Source organism: Diplotaxodon limnothrissa, linkage group LG22 (genome assembly GCF_057381915.1).
Source record: "Diplotaxodon limnothrissa isolate DT_005_m linkage group LG22, D_limnothrissa_male_GT1.1, whole genome shotgun sequence".
Classification (NCBI taxonomy): domain Eukaryota; kingdom Metazoa; phylum Chordata; class Actinopteri; order Cichliformes; family Cichlidae; genus Diplotaxodon; species Diplotaxodon limnothrissa.
The window spans coordinates 18,854,257-18,866,751 of record NC_140616.1 but is presented as its reverse complement, the minus strand read 5'-3'; the positions used below and the strand labels follow the sequence as shown (position 1 = coordinate 18,866,751).

The following is a 12,495-nucleotide window of genomic DNA, read 5'->3' as shown; positions in this document are numbered from 1 at the left end:
TCCTTTTTTACGCCTCTGTGGCGACAGCCTCGGTCACGTGGGTTTCTTAGAGCGAGCGTCCGCCCATCAACCAGGAAGACGAAGCTATTTTTCCCCTGGTTTCTTAATAATACAATAGCTGTGTAAACATTTGTTGGATATGATACAAAGTATTTAATATAGAAAACAAAAGAAACAAAACACGCCAATTCGCTAGTGTTACAACAATAACGCTTGCTGATCACAACAGTTAACTAGCTTGGTTCAGGCGATTTAGCTAGTAAACAGTCGCTAAGCAGGTAGCTTTACCTCTAGAGGGTACGGCCACTGATTAAAGTTCATGATGGATAACTTCGAAACGCCATATGAGGAGGAGGATATCGCGTTTATTGAATGCGAGGTAAGCATGCTAACGTTAGCTGAGAGACGTAATAATTTGGCGAAAGCGAGGTTCCCGGAAAAAAGGAAGCGTGCCGCGAGCAAAGCTAACGTTTTTAGCTAGCCTCTGGAGGTATATGACATCGGACGTGAATTAGTCCTGCTCTTTTTGACCTGTTCGGGTCAAATTCCATCAATTTTTACGTTTGACTGCAGTGATTCAGCATGTGATTCTTTTAGCTTGAAAATGTCATGACTTTTCATGAAGTGAGGCAAAAATAAAATTAAAATTTGAATGGATCTGGGTCGCGTATTTACTCAGAAGGATTCTGGATCCATCACTGTGGGGAAAATCAAAGAAACGTTGATTTTAGGCAACCCTGAAACTAAAACTGTACATACCAAGTTGTGCGTATTTTTTACGGGACAAAGGTGGCAGAGGAACCTTCGTTAAGTCACGAAAATTGCCTTTGTTGTAGAGGTGGGCGAATCGATCCAAATATCTGTAGTATCGATAACAACGCTGGTATTGATATACCAGATACTAGTGCGCTATTTGTTTCTCTTCTAAGTTCAGTAAGTAGCCAAATGAATCTTGTAAAATCATGAACACATGCACTATGAAAAATGTCTGAACCTTTTTGTGTTAACCATCAAATCTGTTTTATTTATAGCCAATAGCACATTTAAACAGAAGTTAACTCAAAGTGCTTTTAAGACAGACACATTTACATTGCAGGTCTCCAAAAATCCCAGTTGTACACGAAAAGCTAAAATGTGTCCCACACATGCTAAGTACCTGCTCTAAGTATTTAATAAATTTGTTTTGATATATGGTAGTCATAAGGATTTTTATATGATCCAGAATGAAGAGTTGAGTGTTTTAATGGTTGTAACATTCTTTCCATCTCATTATAATATCTTTTAAACATTACAGGTGCTACATTTTCACCTTAAGTAAAATAGGTCATCATATTTTGTGATATCTCATGTTTTTCTCCAAATATAAGTGTTGTAAAATCTAAAAAACACTCACCCTGTTCTCTGAGACATCAATTAAGGACTATTCATCATTTTATTAATGTCAGATAGACTATTTATACTTTATAAAGATATATGTATATTAGAATTTGTTTTATACACTTGATGTGAAGGAATTCTTGGCCCAGTTCAATTTTGACACAGACTATAGTATGAAAGCATATAAAATGAACAGTATTCAAGGGTTAAAAGTGGTCATATAGTTTAGAGTTAAGTTACCTTTTGTAACTAAAATACAGAATAAGGCTTAATTTAGTGTGTCTATTTGTGTCTGTCAGCTTATTGTTATTAATTCATCTGTTTTTTGCTCTTTCTCAATCAAGATCTGTGAAAAATCCTTAAGGGGTGATACCCTGTACAAGATACACCTGACCACCCCAGGACATATAAAGGTACTCAAGAAATCTACTTGTGTAGAAAGCTAAACATTAATAGTAATGCAGTCATTTAAAATGTATTCAAAAGTGATGTCATCATCGTTTTTGCATTATTCCATGTACTTTCTCTTTAGTCTCAGATTTCCACAGGTACCAGACGTCTGTGAGAAACAAGTTTTCCAAGCTGCTCACATCTTTTAATTTTTTTTTTTGTTTGAAGCCCACCTACAGTTTTCCCCTCCTGGTTTAATTCCTGGTTTTGCATCTGACAGCTCTTCTTATTTCAGTCTTGACAGTCGAACACATTGTTTCTTCTGAAGATTTAAAAAAAAAATCATGTTACAGTAAGTACAAGAGTAGTGACAACAAAAGTTGACATGGGTTGCCTCTCTTCAGCCGTTGCCGTCAAGGGTTCAGTGAGTTTTGAGCTACAGAATCAACCAGGAAAGCTGGATGCTTTCCACCTTTGTGTTTGACTGCTATGAAGAAGCTGGATTGGCCATTTCAGAAGAGTACTGTGTCTCTCGCCATTGCAGTAAGTTTGTGCAAGGATGACAGGGTAATATTTAGTTCAATGATGTATAACAGAGTGTGAAAGCCTGCCTGGCTGTGTATTTCACACAGCATTCTTCTTCTCCTTCAGTCTGGGAAACAACTACAATTACTCTTGGAGCGAGCAACTGACAACCTGAAAATGGCAAGTTCTGAAGGAGTCTTGAAAAAGGCAGGCTTGGTTGGTTCTTTGGGTGAAGGGGTTTAAGGATTTCTGCAAAGAAAAGCCAGACATTTCCTCTCAACACTTTGCTCACCTCCCCAGATGCAGATGTTCTACTAAAACCAGGCCCCTACCACCATCTGCCTTTTTTAGTGGCCCCTTCACATCAATGCATCCTGAACTTTGCGCCAATAATGGACAGTTGTGTTTGTTTTAAAGGAGGAAAACAAACTTGTTTTTCTTTTTAATAGTGGCCACAGACTATGCTGACACAGTGGAGTTTCACAAAGGAAATGGTCTTGAACCATGTCATGTATGATGTGTCAGCTTCATAAGTCTTTGAACGTCTTCCTGTTAATGCCCAAGAAAATTTCAGGAACTTGTCTGCTGTGCCTTTGAGCCAGGTTCGGGTCTGTTCCACTAGGTAAAGTCATGTGAGCTTTCTTGGTTGTTCTTGTTCATTATGTTGGGAAGTGTGCCTTCCAAGACACACGTGCTGATTTAACAAGTGACTTGTTGTACAGTCAAGCCTGGAAGACAAACTGAATTAAAAAATACAAAACAAAAACAGTGCACTGTGGAGCCATGGCAACATTTCTTCAGCTTCTTACTTTCTCTTCTTTTGTTGATAGTGACAGTGTCGAGAGACAGGAAAGCGGGGAGAGAGCGAGATAGGGGAAGACATGCAGCAAAGGGCCGCGGGTGGGACTCAAACCCGGGCCTACTGCTCTCTGGCCATATGGCATATGGTCACCTGCTCATCTCGCTGAACTAAACTGGTGCCCTTCTCTTCCTGTCTTTACACTAGAGGAAGTCAGCCACTGTTTGGTTATTTGGGTAGCTATGTTTTGGCAGACCTTATTGCCAAGTGCAGAATCTGTGTAGCACATAAGCAGAAGTTGCTTGAACTGAGTTCCTGTCTTTTGGCTGTCTTCTAACCACTATGGCAAATCAGCTGCTAATTCTTGGATGGTGCTGGTTTGGCGTTCCGCTGAGGCGCAGACCTACTTAAAACTGGTTTTATTTTCTATGAGCCAGAAAAATGTATACGTAGGTATACATTTATACTTTCCTAGCAGCGCTGCCACCACCAACAACGACGACGACAACAAGTGCAAGGAGGCTACTCTGCAGACCTCTACAGCTTCAGTTTGACATCCGTACTGAAGCTTTTTGTAATGGTAAAGTTTTATTTGGACCTTGGTTTAGCCCCAGCAGTGTGCTGGCGCATTTCATTCCTATAAACAGTTCCTAGAAGGATCCCTCCAGATGTTTCAATAGAACTTTTGGTCATCCTGAAGAAAGCTACATCCTGCTTCTTTGCATTAATATATTCACATGCAGATATAACTCCCACCTCCCGCGGTGGGGGTTTAATTTATACAGTTGTGTGAAAAGTGACTGGAGTACAAACTCTTTAGTCCTTAACTGCTTTATCTCTTTATGATCTAACGCACACTAAGAAGACAGGTGTGGACAGGCACCTTTACTGCACCTCATTTGAGCTGTGGTTTTGGTTTTAATATGCGTTTGATTCCATAAAATAACTCCTTTTCTGTTTGTAGCAGAGGTGAACTACATCCAGTGTTGTTTATCCAGCACTGATTGACTTTATTTTTATTGTTCTCCTTTCGTTCCTGGCAGAAAGAGAGTGGCTTAGTAACTTCTGGTAAGTAGAATTCATCTTCCCTCTTTTATTATTTTTTTATTTTTTCATTCCTTCCCTGGCCATGTGTCTGTTCTGATGGGTAATTCAATGTACATGTGAATAGTGCCCATTCCGGTTTGAATGGGCAGCAGTTTTGTTTAGAAGTAAATGTATAAAGATACCCAGAAGTCAACGTGTAAGGACAAATAGTTTGTCCAGATTTTGTTTTTTCTTTGGTGGTTTGGCTTAGGCTCCTTAGATGCATCTCAGGTTATATCTGGACCACTGACACAAAGCCCCAAACTTAACATCAGTGATCAAATCGGTTAACATCGGCTGCAAGTCAGGACTTGTTTTTGAACATCAGTGTGTGTTCTCACTGATGATGTTGTGGCTTTTTTGTCTGCCAGTGTGTGTTCAGCCATTTTGTTTTCTTAATTTGGGTATGGAGAGTTAGAAATTTGAAGTTTATTTAAGAGATTTATACTTTTCATTTAGCACAGTGCAGTGATTTCATGTTTATTTTTGAAAATGAAATGGAAGTCTGTATGAGGAACTGGATTCACATCGACTCAGCTTTCTGCTCCAACAAATGTGGACTTTAAAATGGTCACATGGCTTCGATGTTTCCAAGTTGATATTCAGATAAGTTTTTCATTATGGCGTTGGGCCAGACCATCTTCAGAGCACCTTGATATTTGGTCCTATAGGACTGCAAGAACGTTTTCTTAGGTTTGCTGACTGTTGGACGTAGTACCCCCATTTTTCTGCATCCACACTCCTGGAACTCTGAATCATCACAGTTCTTCACAGGGTTTTTAGGGTAGGTACTTTCCCAGCAGGGAAAGAGAAACTTTGAGTGATGAAGGTGTACACATATGCTCCAGATATAAGTGTGCACTGGTCAAACAAAGGAATGCAGCACCAGAAGAGTGAACATTGTATTGAAACGAATCCTCTCATGGCATCTGTCACGCAATGAAGAAATGCAAACAGAAAGTGAAGAACATGAAACACAATTATAGGAAAACGTAAGATGTCAACAGGGGTGACGTGTCAGGAAAGCTACTACATGACTTCAGAGTTCCTATTAATGATGTGAGTGCAAATGGGAAACAAGGCTCAGAAGGTATGTAATCACCTCAGTGGGTAAACACAGTCTCCAAGAAGTGAAGTGGATATTAATTCAACAAGTGTCTGGATTTCAACTGGGGGATTTAATACATTTCTTCCAAAAGATACTCCATCTTTTGGTTTTGGTGGTGGTGAAAAGTGCAGTCTAATGTGGGAATTACAGTACTATGTTTGTGTAGGTATTTGCCCACGCAGAGGCAACCTATGCAAATGCACTTGTGTGCGGTTCTCCAAAGCCCCAACAGCACATAGCTCAATGTGGACGATGCAAGTCCAGTGTTGACTGGTTGAAAAGTTGCCTGGAATAGGAAAGGGACCGACAGCAGAAGTCTAACATGAACGGGAGAAAAAAAAGCCTCTCCGCGGGTGCCTGAAGGACCAACCAACAGCAGCCCAAGCAAGCCTGGGCACTGGTTGTTACTGTCAGCCCCCTGCTGACAGTAAACAGCTACACCATGTAACAATGGTCTGCAGAGCTGGTGGTAAACTCTGCAAACTACCAACTTGAAAGCCGTAAGTAGAAGATTACACTCGGACAGCTGAAGACGCTACGGAGAAGAAGTCTTGGCATACTTTTTCCACTTCTACCTGGTGGACTCATCTCTGTAGATGGGTCCACAGGGTCACAGAAAACTTGCAGCGATGTGGATGTATGTCAGAGCATCGCTCTAACCATCTAATGATCAAATTTCCATCACGTGGACCCAGTTTGAAACCTTCCATAGTTGGAATGGTGAAAATGATTACACCTGTGTAAAAAGCTACTTTCAGCTGCTCTTTTATTCACCAGGAGTCGCCACAGTGGGTAGATGATTTGGCAGGTTTTTTTTAAACTCTGGATATCCTTCCCGAGGCAAGCCAAACGGGATGTTTGTCCCCTTCTTGAGTTTAAACTGGATATTTCGCTGTTAGAACCACTGCAATATGGAGCTATTGTTACACCTATGTAACAATTTTCCCCAAACTCTTCCATAGGTGAACCCATAAAACTCCTTTAATGACCCAAAAGGATTTGAATTGACTGATTGGTTGGCTGATTAAAATCAGCAGATATGGGCCTTTCACAGATACATAATACACATATCATTTGAATCTAGTGTTTGACCCAGGGCCTTTCTCTGTGGAGTTCACATGTTCTCCCTGTGTCTGCGGGAGTTCTCTCCGGGTACTCAAGCGTCCTCCCACAGTCCAAAGACATCCAGTTATTGGGGTTAAAGTAATTGGTGATTCTAAATTGCCCATAGGTGTGAATGGTTGTCTGTCTGCCCATGTTAACCCTGTTGCGGATTGATGACCTGTCCAGGGTTTACCTTGCCTCACACTCACACCAAGCCACCTGGGATAGACTCCAGATCCCCCACCACCTTGAATTGGTTAAGTGGAAAATTATTATTATTTTTTTTTTTAAATGAATGGAAGGATGGAAAATAAGTATCAGCATCTGCCCCCAAAATCCCATATTCGGGGAGCTGGGTATGGATGGCAGTGGTGCCATCTTTGATTGTGGCTCCAAAGCCGTGATCCAACATCTTACAGCGAGAGAGGATCAAAGCTGGCTGTTCTAACAGCTTTTCTACCAAAACAGAGGCTGGGGAAATTTTCTGACAGGGTCAGAAGTTTAGGACAGCTCACAGTGAAACGTCAGCCATGACCTGTGTCTACTACCCAGCCAATGGGAATGCAAGAGAGACATCAGCATATGTGGGGGAAAAACTGAATACATGTAAGTGTTACATTCCCTACCACCTGTTTCCAACACAGAGGAAAATGTGTCTTAGCTGTGGCAGCTGCAGTGTGTCTACATCAGTTTACAGGACCCGTGACAAGGTGGACATAACAAGGAAACAAACAATGAAGATTTTGCAGCGGTACGTTGTTGCCCTTGAGTCAGTAGGTATTATCGTACAGCCTTCATGCATCAAACTTGATGTCCTACCCATGCTTATTAGATCACTGCCGCAGAGCGTGTTGGTGCCTCAAGCGATTAAAGCTCCTGCCACTCGTGCCCCAAGAATGAACCCTGTTTCAAAGCCACTTTGATGTTTTGCACTTGCCATCGTGATTCAAAAACAGAACCAACTGGGCCTGCGTTTGTATACGTGCCGCTGAGCGTGACTGGATGCTATTTACCATGAAGTGCACTTGTAGAAGCATCTGCATTTGTTGGGTTTCTCCGCTCATTTAGTTTTTCTTTTCCTTTCTGGATCTTTGCACTTTTTGCCAAATTTGGTTGCATTAACAGCCTTTTTGTGATTTAATTATGGTGTTACATGATAAGTTGCTGAAATAAATGTGTAGCATTGTCGTATCAAGATCAGAAAAAATACTGTACTGCTCTTAAACCACACATGGCTACTAAAATGCAGCTTTTCCAGTGTTGCTCTTCAAGCAACAGCTGCAGCTTGTTGGAAATCTTCACAACTTCTAAAAATGTCAGTCAAACAAGCTGTTTGCACAAAATTAGATGGCACTGGCCAGCCTGTGTCTGTATGACTCCCTCAAAATCCACTCTGACTAAATTTAGCAACTATACATATGTATTCAGTTATTCTAGTGGCAGGACATCTGTGGGTGCACTAATACTCCACACTCAGATGACGAAAGGATAAGTAAACATCTCTGCAGATCTGTCCAGAGTTTGGTGTAATGTCTTTTATAAAGGAACATGTTGTACAAGTATGCACTTCAATAACTTTGTTTTATTTATGCCTTTTGCACAAGTAAATTAAACATTTACACCATTATTGGGATATTTTTAATACAATAATATTGGGATATTGTAAAAAAACAAAAAAAACAACAACATTTCTTAGTTGGTAATATAGGTACCATTAGAGTTCAGATGTTTTTTGCCATTAAATCCATTATGCCACACAAGGTACATGTTTCAGAAAATCATGGAAACATTTTTTTTCCTTGTCTGATGACATTCAAAAAGCAACATGAAATAAATAAACTGTCTGGACTAGAAGTTCTACTGGGGCTCATACATTAGATGATAGTTTATCAGAAATCTAAGATAGTTAAGATCTAAGCTGAAGATTTTATACCATTCAGCTGCAGCTACAATACACCAGGCCTTGTCTTATATTGACTTATAATCTTCCCTTACCCCTGTTAACCCTTAATAAAGACTCATCCTCTAATAAGGAGTTTAAATTGAAGCAGTTAGTATTGCTCTTGTCTTATTGTTATACTGTGATGATGACTTTTAAAAACACTGTGTAGTTTTTGTCTTTTTGCTAACTATTAGCATGTGGCTTCCCAGGACGGTCTGTCAGAAGACACGTACCGGAGTTTAAGGATATTATAGAGTACCTGGATTACCTGAATCTGGATGAGCCTATCATTGGTGAATAACTTTGCAGAAAGTTTTAAGCAGATGTTTTTTGTTTTTTTTAAAATACCAGATTATTTGATTGTTTTTAAATTTTTGCTTGTTCTTAATTTCCAGGTTTGAACTTTTTGGAAGAGGGGCCTCCTAGTGACCGACAAATAGGCCCCAAATACTTATGTAAGCTCTGTAATCAGTCAGCCGTCCTTGCAGAAATGGTCTGTCATGTGATTGGACGCAAACACAGGCAGAAATATGTGGTAAAGCATTCAGAGCATTACTTAAATACTTCTTTGTTATTCTGTTTTTCTTTATAATAAGATGTTAAAGCAAAGAGAGATCACATTCCCTTTCTGTCTATGTAGGAATTGAAGCGGCCTGACTTGGTGACCTGGGATAGACCCTCTGTACAAACCCTCGGGGGGAAGATTATGCGCGCCAAAGCAGAAATAATAGAGAGACAGGATGGGAGAGGGACTCCAAAGGTATGCCAGATGAATTACCCAGATTACACACCATATTTTTTGTGCTTCTAAAATTCTATACATTTTGTTACATACAGTAAATGTTTATTATTCATGTTTTTTTTTTCCCCCAGTCATTGTTCAAAAAGGGGAACGAGAGTAGATCAAACAGCTCAAGAGGTACCTTGATTGATAGTAAACATGGTTAAAAAGTAAACGTTTGGTTGTATTTTTCTCTAATTATGACTTTATTATTAGCTTCCCAAAGGCCGAGGCAAAACAGGGAGCAGACGAACCCACAAGATTTGCCACCACTCCTACCCGAACTCAAGGACTATCACCGAAGGAAGCATGCCTCAAGTTACCCAAACGCATCTGCATTTCCTCCGAATGACCCTAACATGAACGTAGACAGGCGCAGCCAGCGGGAGAACAGGCTTAGCAATGAGCGCACCAGAGATGAACCGCGAAGGTCGGATTTTAGGGAAGGCCATGCGTACAGAGAAGGCTACATGGACTCTGATTATCGTCATCAGTATGAAGAGGGATATGGTGGCGATTCACAAAGATGTTTGGCACTTGAGCAAGGTGATGCTCCCAAGTATGATTTTAGGGAGGAGCTGCCTGGTGGCCTCGGTCAGTCTGACTATTACCCTGAGGGGGTGCCTCCTTATAGAAGAGCCTATCCAGAAAGAGAGTCTGTTCAGGATTTCCACTCTGAGGATGTCAGGGGTGGGAACGGTCGTTCTGAGTATTCACCCTCCCAGGCCATGTACCCTGAAGTTGATAAACTGCGGTGGTCCCTGGAGAGGGAAGCTGATAGGCACGACGGTATGAACAAAGCAGGTAGACAGGGATCAAGTGAACCAGAAGCCAGGAGGAGGAACTTCTCTGCATCTATGGAGGGGGACCGATCACGTGACAATTTGTTCAATATAATTCAAGATTATCGTCATGAGATGAGAGAGGTACATCAGGATGAGGGAGTTGATAGGAGAGCAGGAGGCCCAGCCTCACAGAGACACATGGATGTTGGCAGAGCCATTTCTAACATCCCAGAGCCATTCAGGCGGTTCCTGAAAGGAGGCGCCGAAGATGATGTTCACGGTAAAAGGAAAAGAAAGAGCCGCTTCTCTGATGCTACTCCAGAGGAAGTGGAAGGGACAAGGGAGATGTAAGTGTAAAAATTGTAGTTGTTTTTTTGTAAGTGTTGTGGGCTTTTTTTTTTTTTTTTTTTTAAAAACCCAAAAAAACATGTTTGATTGCTGCTTTAAGGTATGGGGATAATTATGGATCTCCAATTCCAAAGTTTGGAGGTGACCCAAGGCCAGGTAGTGCACCAATGAGTGGAGGACAATTTTCAGACATCTACAGAGAACCACAGGTACCGTAGTTTATTTTCACATCACAGTAGAGTAATATCCAGTAAAACAAATCTTTATTTGAGCAAGACCTTTTGCTTTTTTAGGGTCCACATCATCCTGAAATGAACCAAAGAGGAGGCTCTGAGTCGGAGGGCGTCTTTGATATGCTGGTAAGATGATTAATCCTTATTGGCGACTTGCACATGTTTTTGTTATGCAACTATTCACTCAAAGAGTTCTCAGTGTGTTGTTTTTTTTCCCTTTCACATTTTCTTAGAGCAACATTGAAATTGAGAATGCTGAAGAGGCTGACTTCTTGAAAAGTAAACTTTGCAACCTGCTTAAAGAATTCAAAACAAAAAAGATGGAGAAAGCTGTGGTATGTGTCATTCTGCACACCGCCTGTCTTTTTAATATAATATTAGTAGAAGAACACAAAGACTTTGCTTATATTAACAAAACGTATGGTTTTGTCATGGTAGCAGAACAGCCACGGTCGAGAAGGGATCCCCAGAAACTACAGCAACATGGAGCTGGACCCTCGACAGCCGCCGTTCGAAAGGACCATGAGAGATGATTCGCACCACAGACAGCCAGAAGACCTCGACTTCAGAGACTGGAGGCAGCGTGAGCATCTTCCAGAGGAGCGGCACAATGTTTATCCCCCCCCTGCACACGAAGATTCCAGATACTCAAAAAGAGGCCGCTTTGAAGGTATGTGCACAGTGCAGTTTATTTAAGCCCATTAGGGTTCAATAGTCTTTTATAAAAGTTAGACATCGATAAAAATAACACGAGCATAATTTTCTTGAAAGATTTTAGGCAAAAATAAGTACAGCTCAAAATAAAGGCAGACAGTAGATGGCCACTCAATAGTTGCTTCTTTAAAGACTCTTTCATCCATTAGTAGAGCTGCTTATACCAGAAAGGTAGGGCAGATCAGTTTCTATAATACCTGCAAAGTTTTCCCTAATGTTCCAGTCAGCAAGGCTTTCAGTTCATCCACACCAGAGCTTCGACCAGCTGACGTAATTTTCTCCATGGTATCCCTCAGGTGATGTGTGGGATTTGGGTCAGGGCTCTGGGAGGGCCCCTCTATTAGAATATATTCTTCAAGTCAGTTCCACATGAACAGGTGTCTGTAGCAGAATAACCACAGGTATAGTTCATCACATTAACAACAGGCATGGTTCAGGTGTGATAAACAGGAGAGGGAGGGGTATAATCATGCCTTTTGTCTGGAATTGTGCTGTATGTGTTGTTGTATGGGTCGAATGCCAATTTATTGACGTATTAATAAAATAAACTTATGAACTTTGAGGTTTTGATGAAATTTGATGGGATTTTCTTCTTTGAATGTATTTTGAGTTTTGTTGTGGTATCCTTTTAGGATAGTTTAGTTGAATTTATGTATAATGAGGCATAGTTTGCAAAGGTGTCCAAGTTGAGCTTTTGATTTTATGTACTGAATGAATTTGATTGCATCGTTAAATAAGATAATAAACAATAAGTTGTATATTCAGCTTCCCTGTGTCAGAGGAAGTGTGGCTGATTCCACTTTCTTTCATGTAATTCAATTTCATTCCTCTTTTTTTTTTTTTTTTTTTTTGTCAGAGGAATCTGGAACTCCTCATACAAACCGCTTAGATGAGCCGCCCTTTTATCCTGAAAGGTTTCCAGAATCCCTGCCCTCTCGTGACTACCAGCCTCCTGTTGGAGAGTTTTTCGACTCTCACTCTTCTGCACCTCCCCTCCACATGGATCAAGAATCCAGGATGCCCAGAGGACCCCGGTACTCTAACAACCTGGACAAAATCACCTCCGCCCTCCTGGAACTTGTGGCAAGGAAATAAATGTCATCACTGCAATCTCCTTAATAATCATTTATTGTAATGCAGTGTTTTAAGGTAAAGTTCAGATTTTAAAATGTGATTTGGGTTTAAATTTCTTTCCCTTCATTTTTCTTTCTATTTTTTTGTTGTTGTTTGTGTTGGATATTTGCAAAGACCTTGGTTGATCAAATGTTGACATCTGGTGTAAGAATTAAAACATTTGTCTACT

The 12,495-nt window shown here is 40.7% G+C and overlaps 1 protein-coding gene across 1 annotated transcript; it reads left to right on the top strand.

Moving 5' to 3' along the window:
• The first annotated feature begins 71 nt into the window (after positions 1-71).
• LOC146609789 (uncharacterized) lies at positions 72-12,287 on the top strand. The gene is made up of 13 exons (XM_085346594.1): positions 72-379; positions 1,722-1,790; positions 4,135-4,159; positions 8,541-8,624; positions 8,727-8,866; positions 8,972-9,091; positions 9,205-9,250; positions 9,329-10,244; positions 10,346-10,454; positions 10,539-10,604; positions 10,712-10,813; positions 10,917-11,148; positions 12,049-12,287. The coding sequence occupies exons 1-13, from the start codon at positions 320-322 to the stop codon at positions 12,285-12,287; spliced, it is 2,208 nt and encodes a 735-aa protein (XP_085202720.1). The 5' UTR covers positions 72-319.
• The last annotated feature ends 208 nt before the right edge of the window (positions 12,288-12,495 follow it).

Excerpts from the sequence above, each read along its gene's own strand:
- LOC146609789 (XM_085346594.1), top strand. The coding sequence starts at position 320 with ATGATGGATAACTTCGAAACGCCATATGAGGAGGAGGATATCGCGTTT. Across the intron at positions 9,092-9,204 it reads ATGGGAGAGGGACTCCAAAG|TCATTGTTCAAAAAGGGGAA; the intron begins GTATGCCAGATG and ends TTTTTCCCCCAG. Across the intron at positions 10,814-10,916 it reads AAAAGATGGAGAAAGCTGTG|CAGAACAGCCACGGTCGAGA; the intron begins GTATGTGTCATT and ends TTGTCATGGTAG.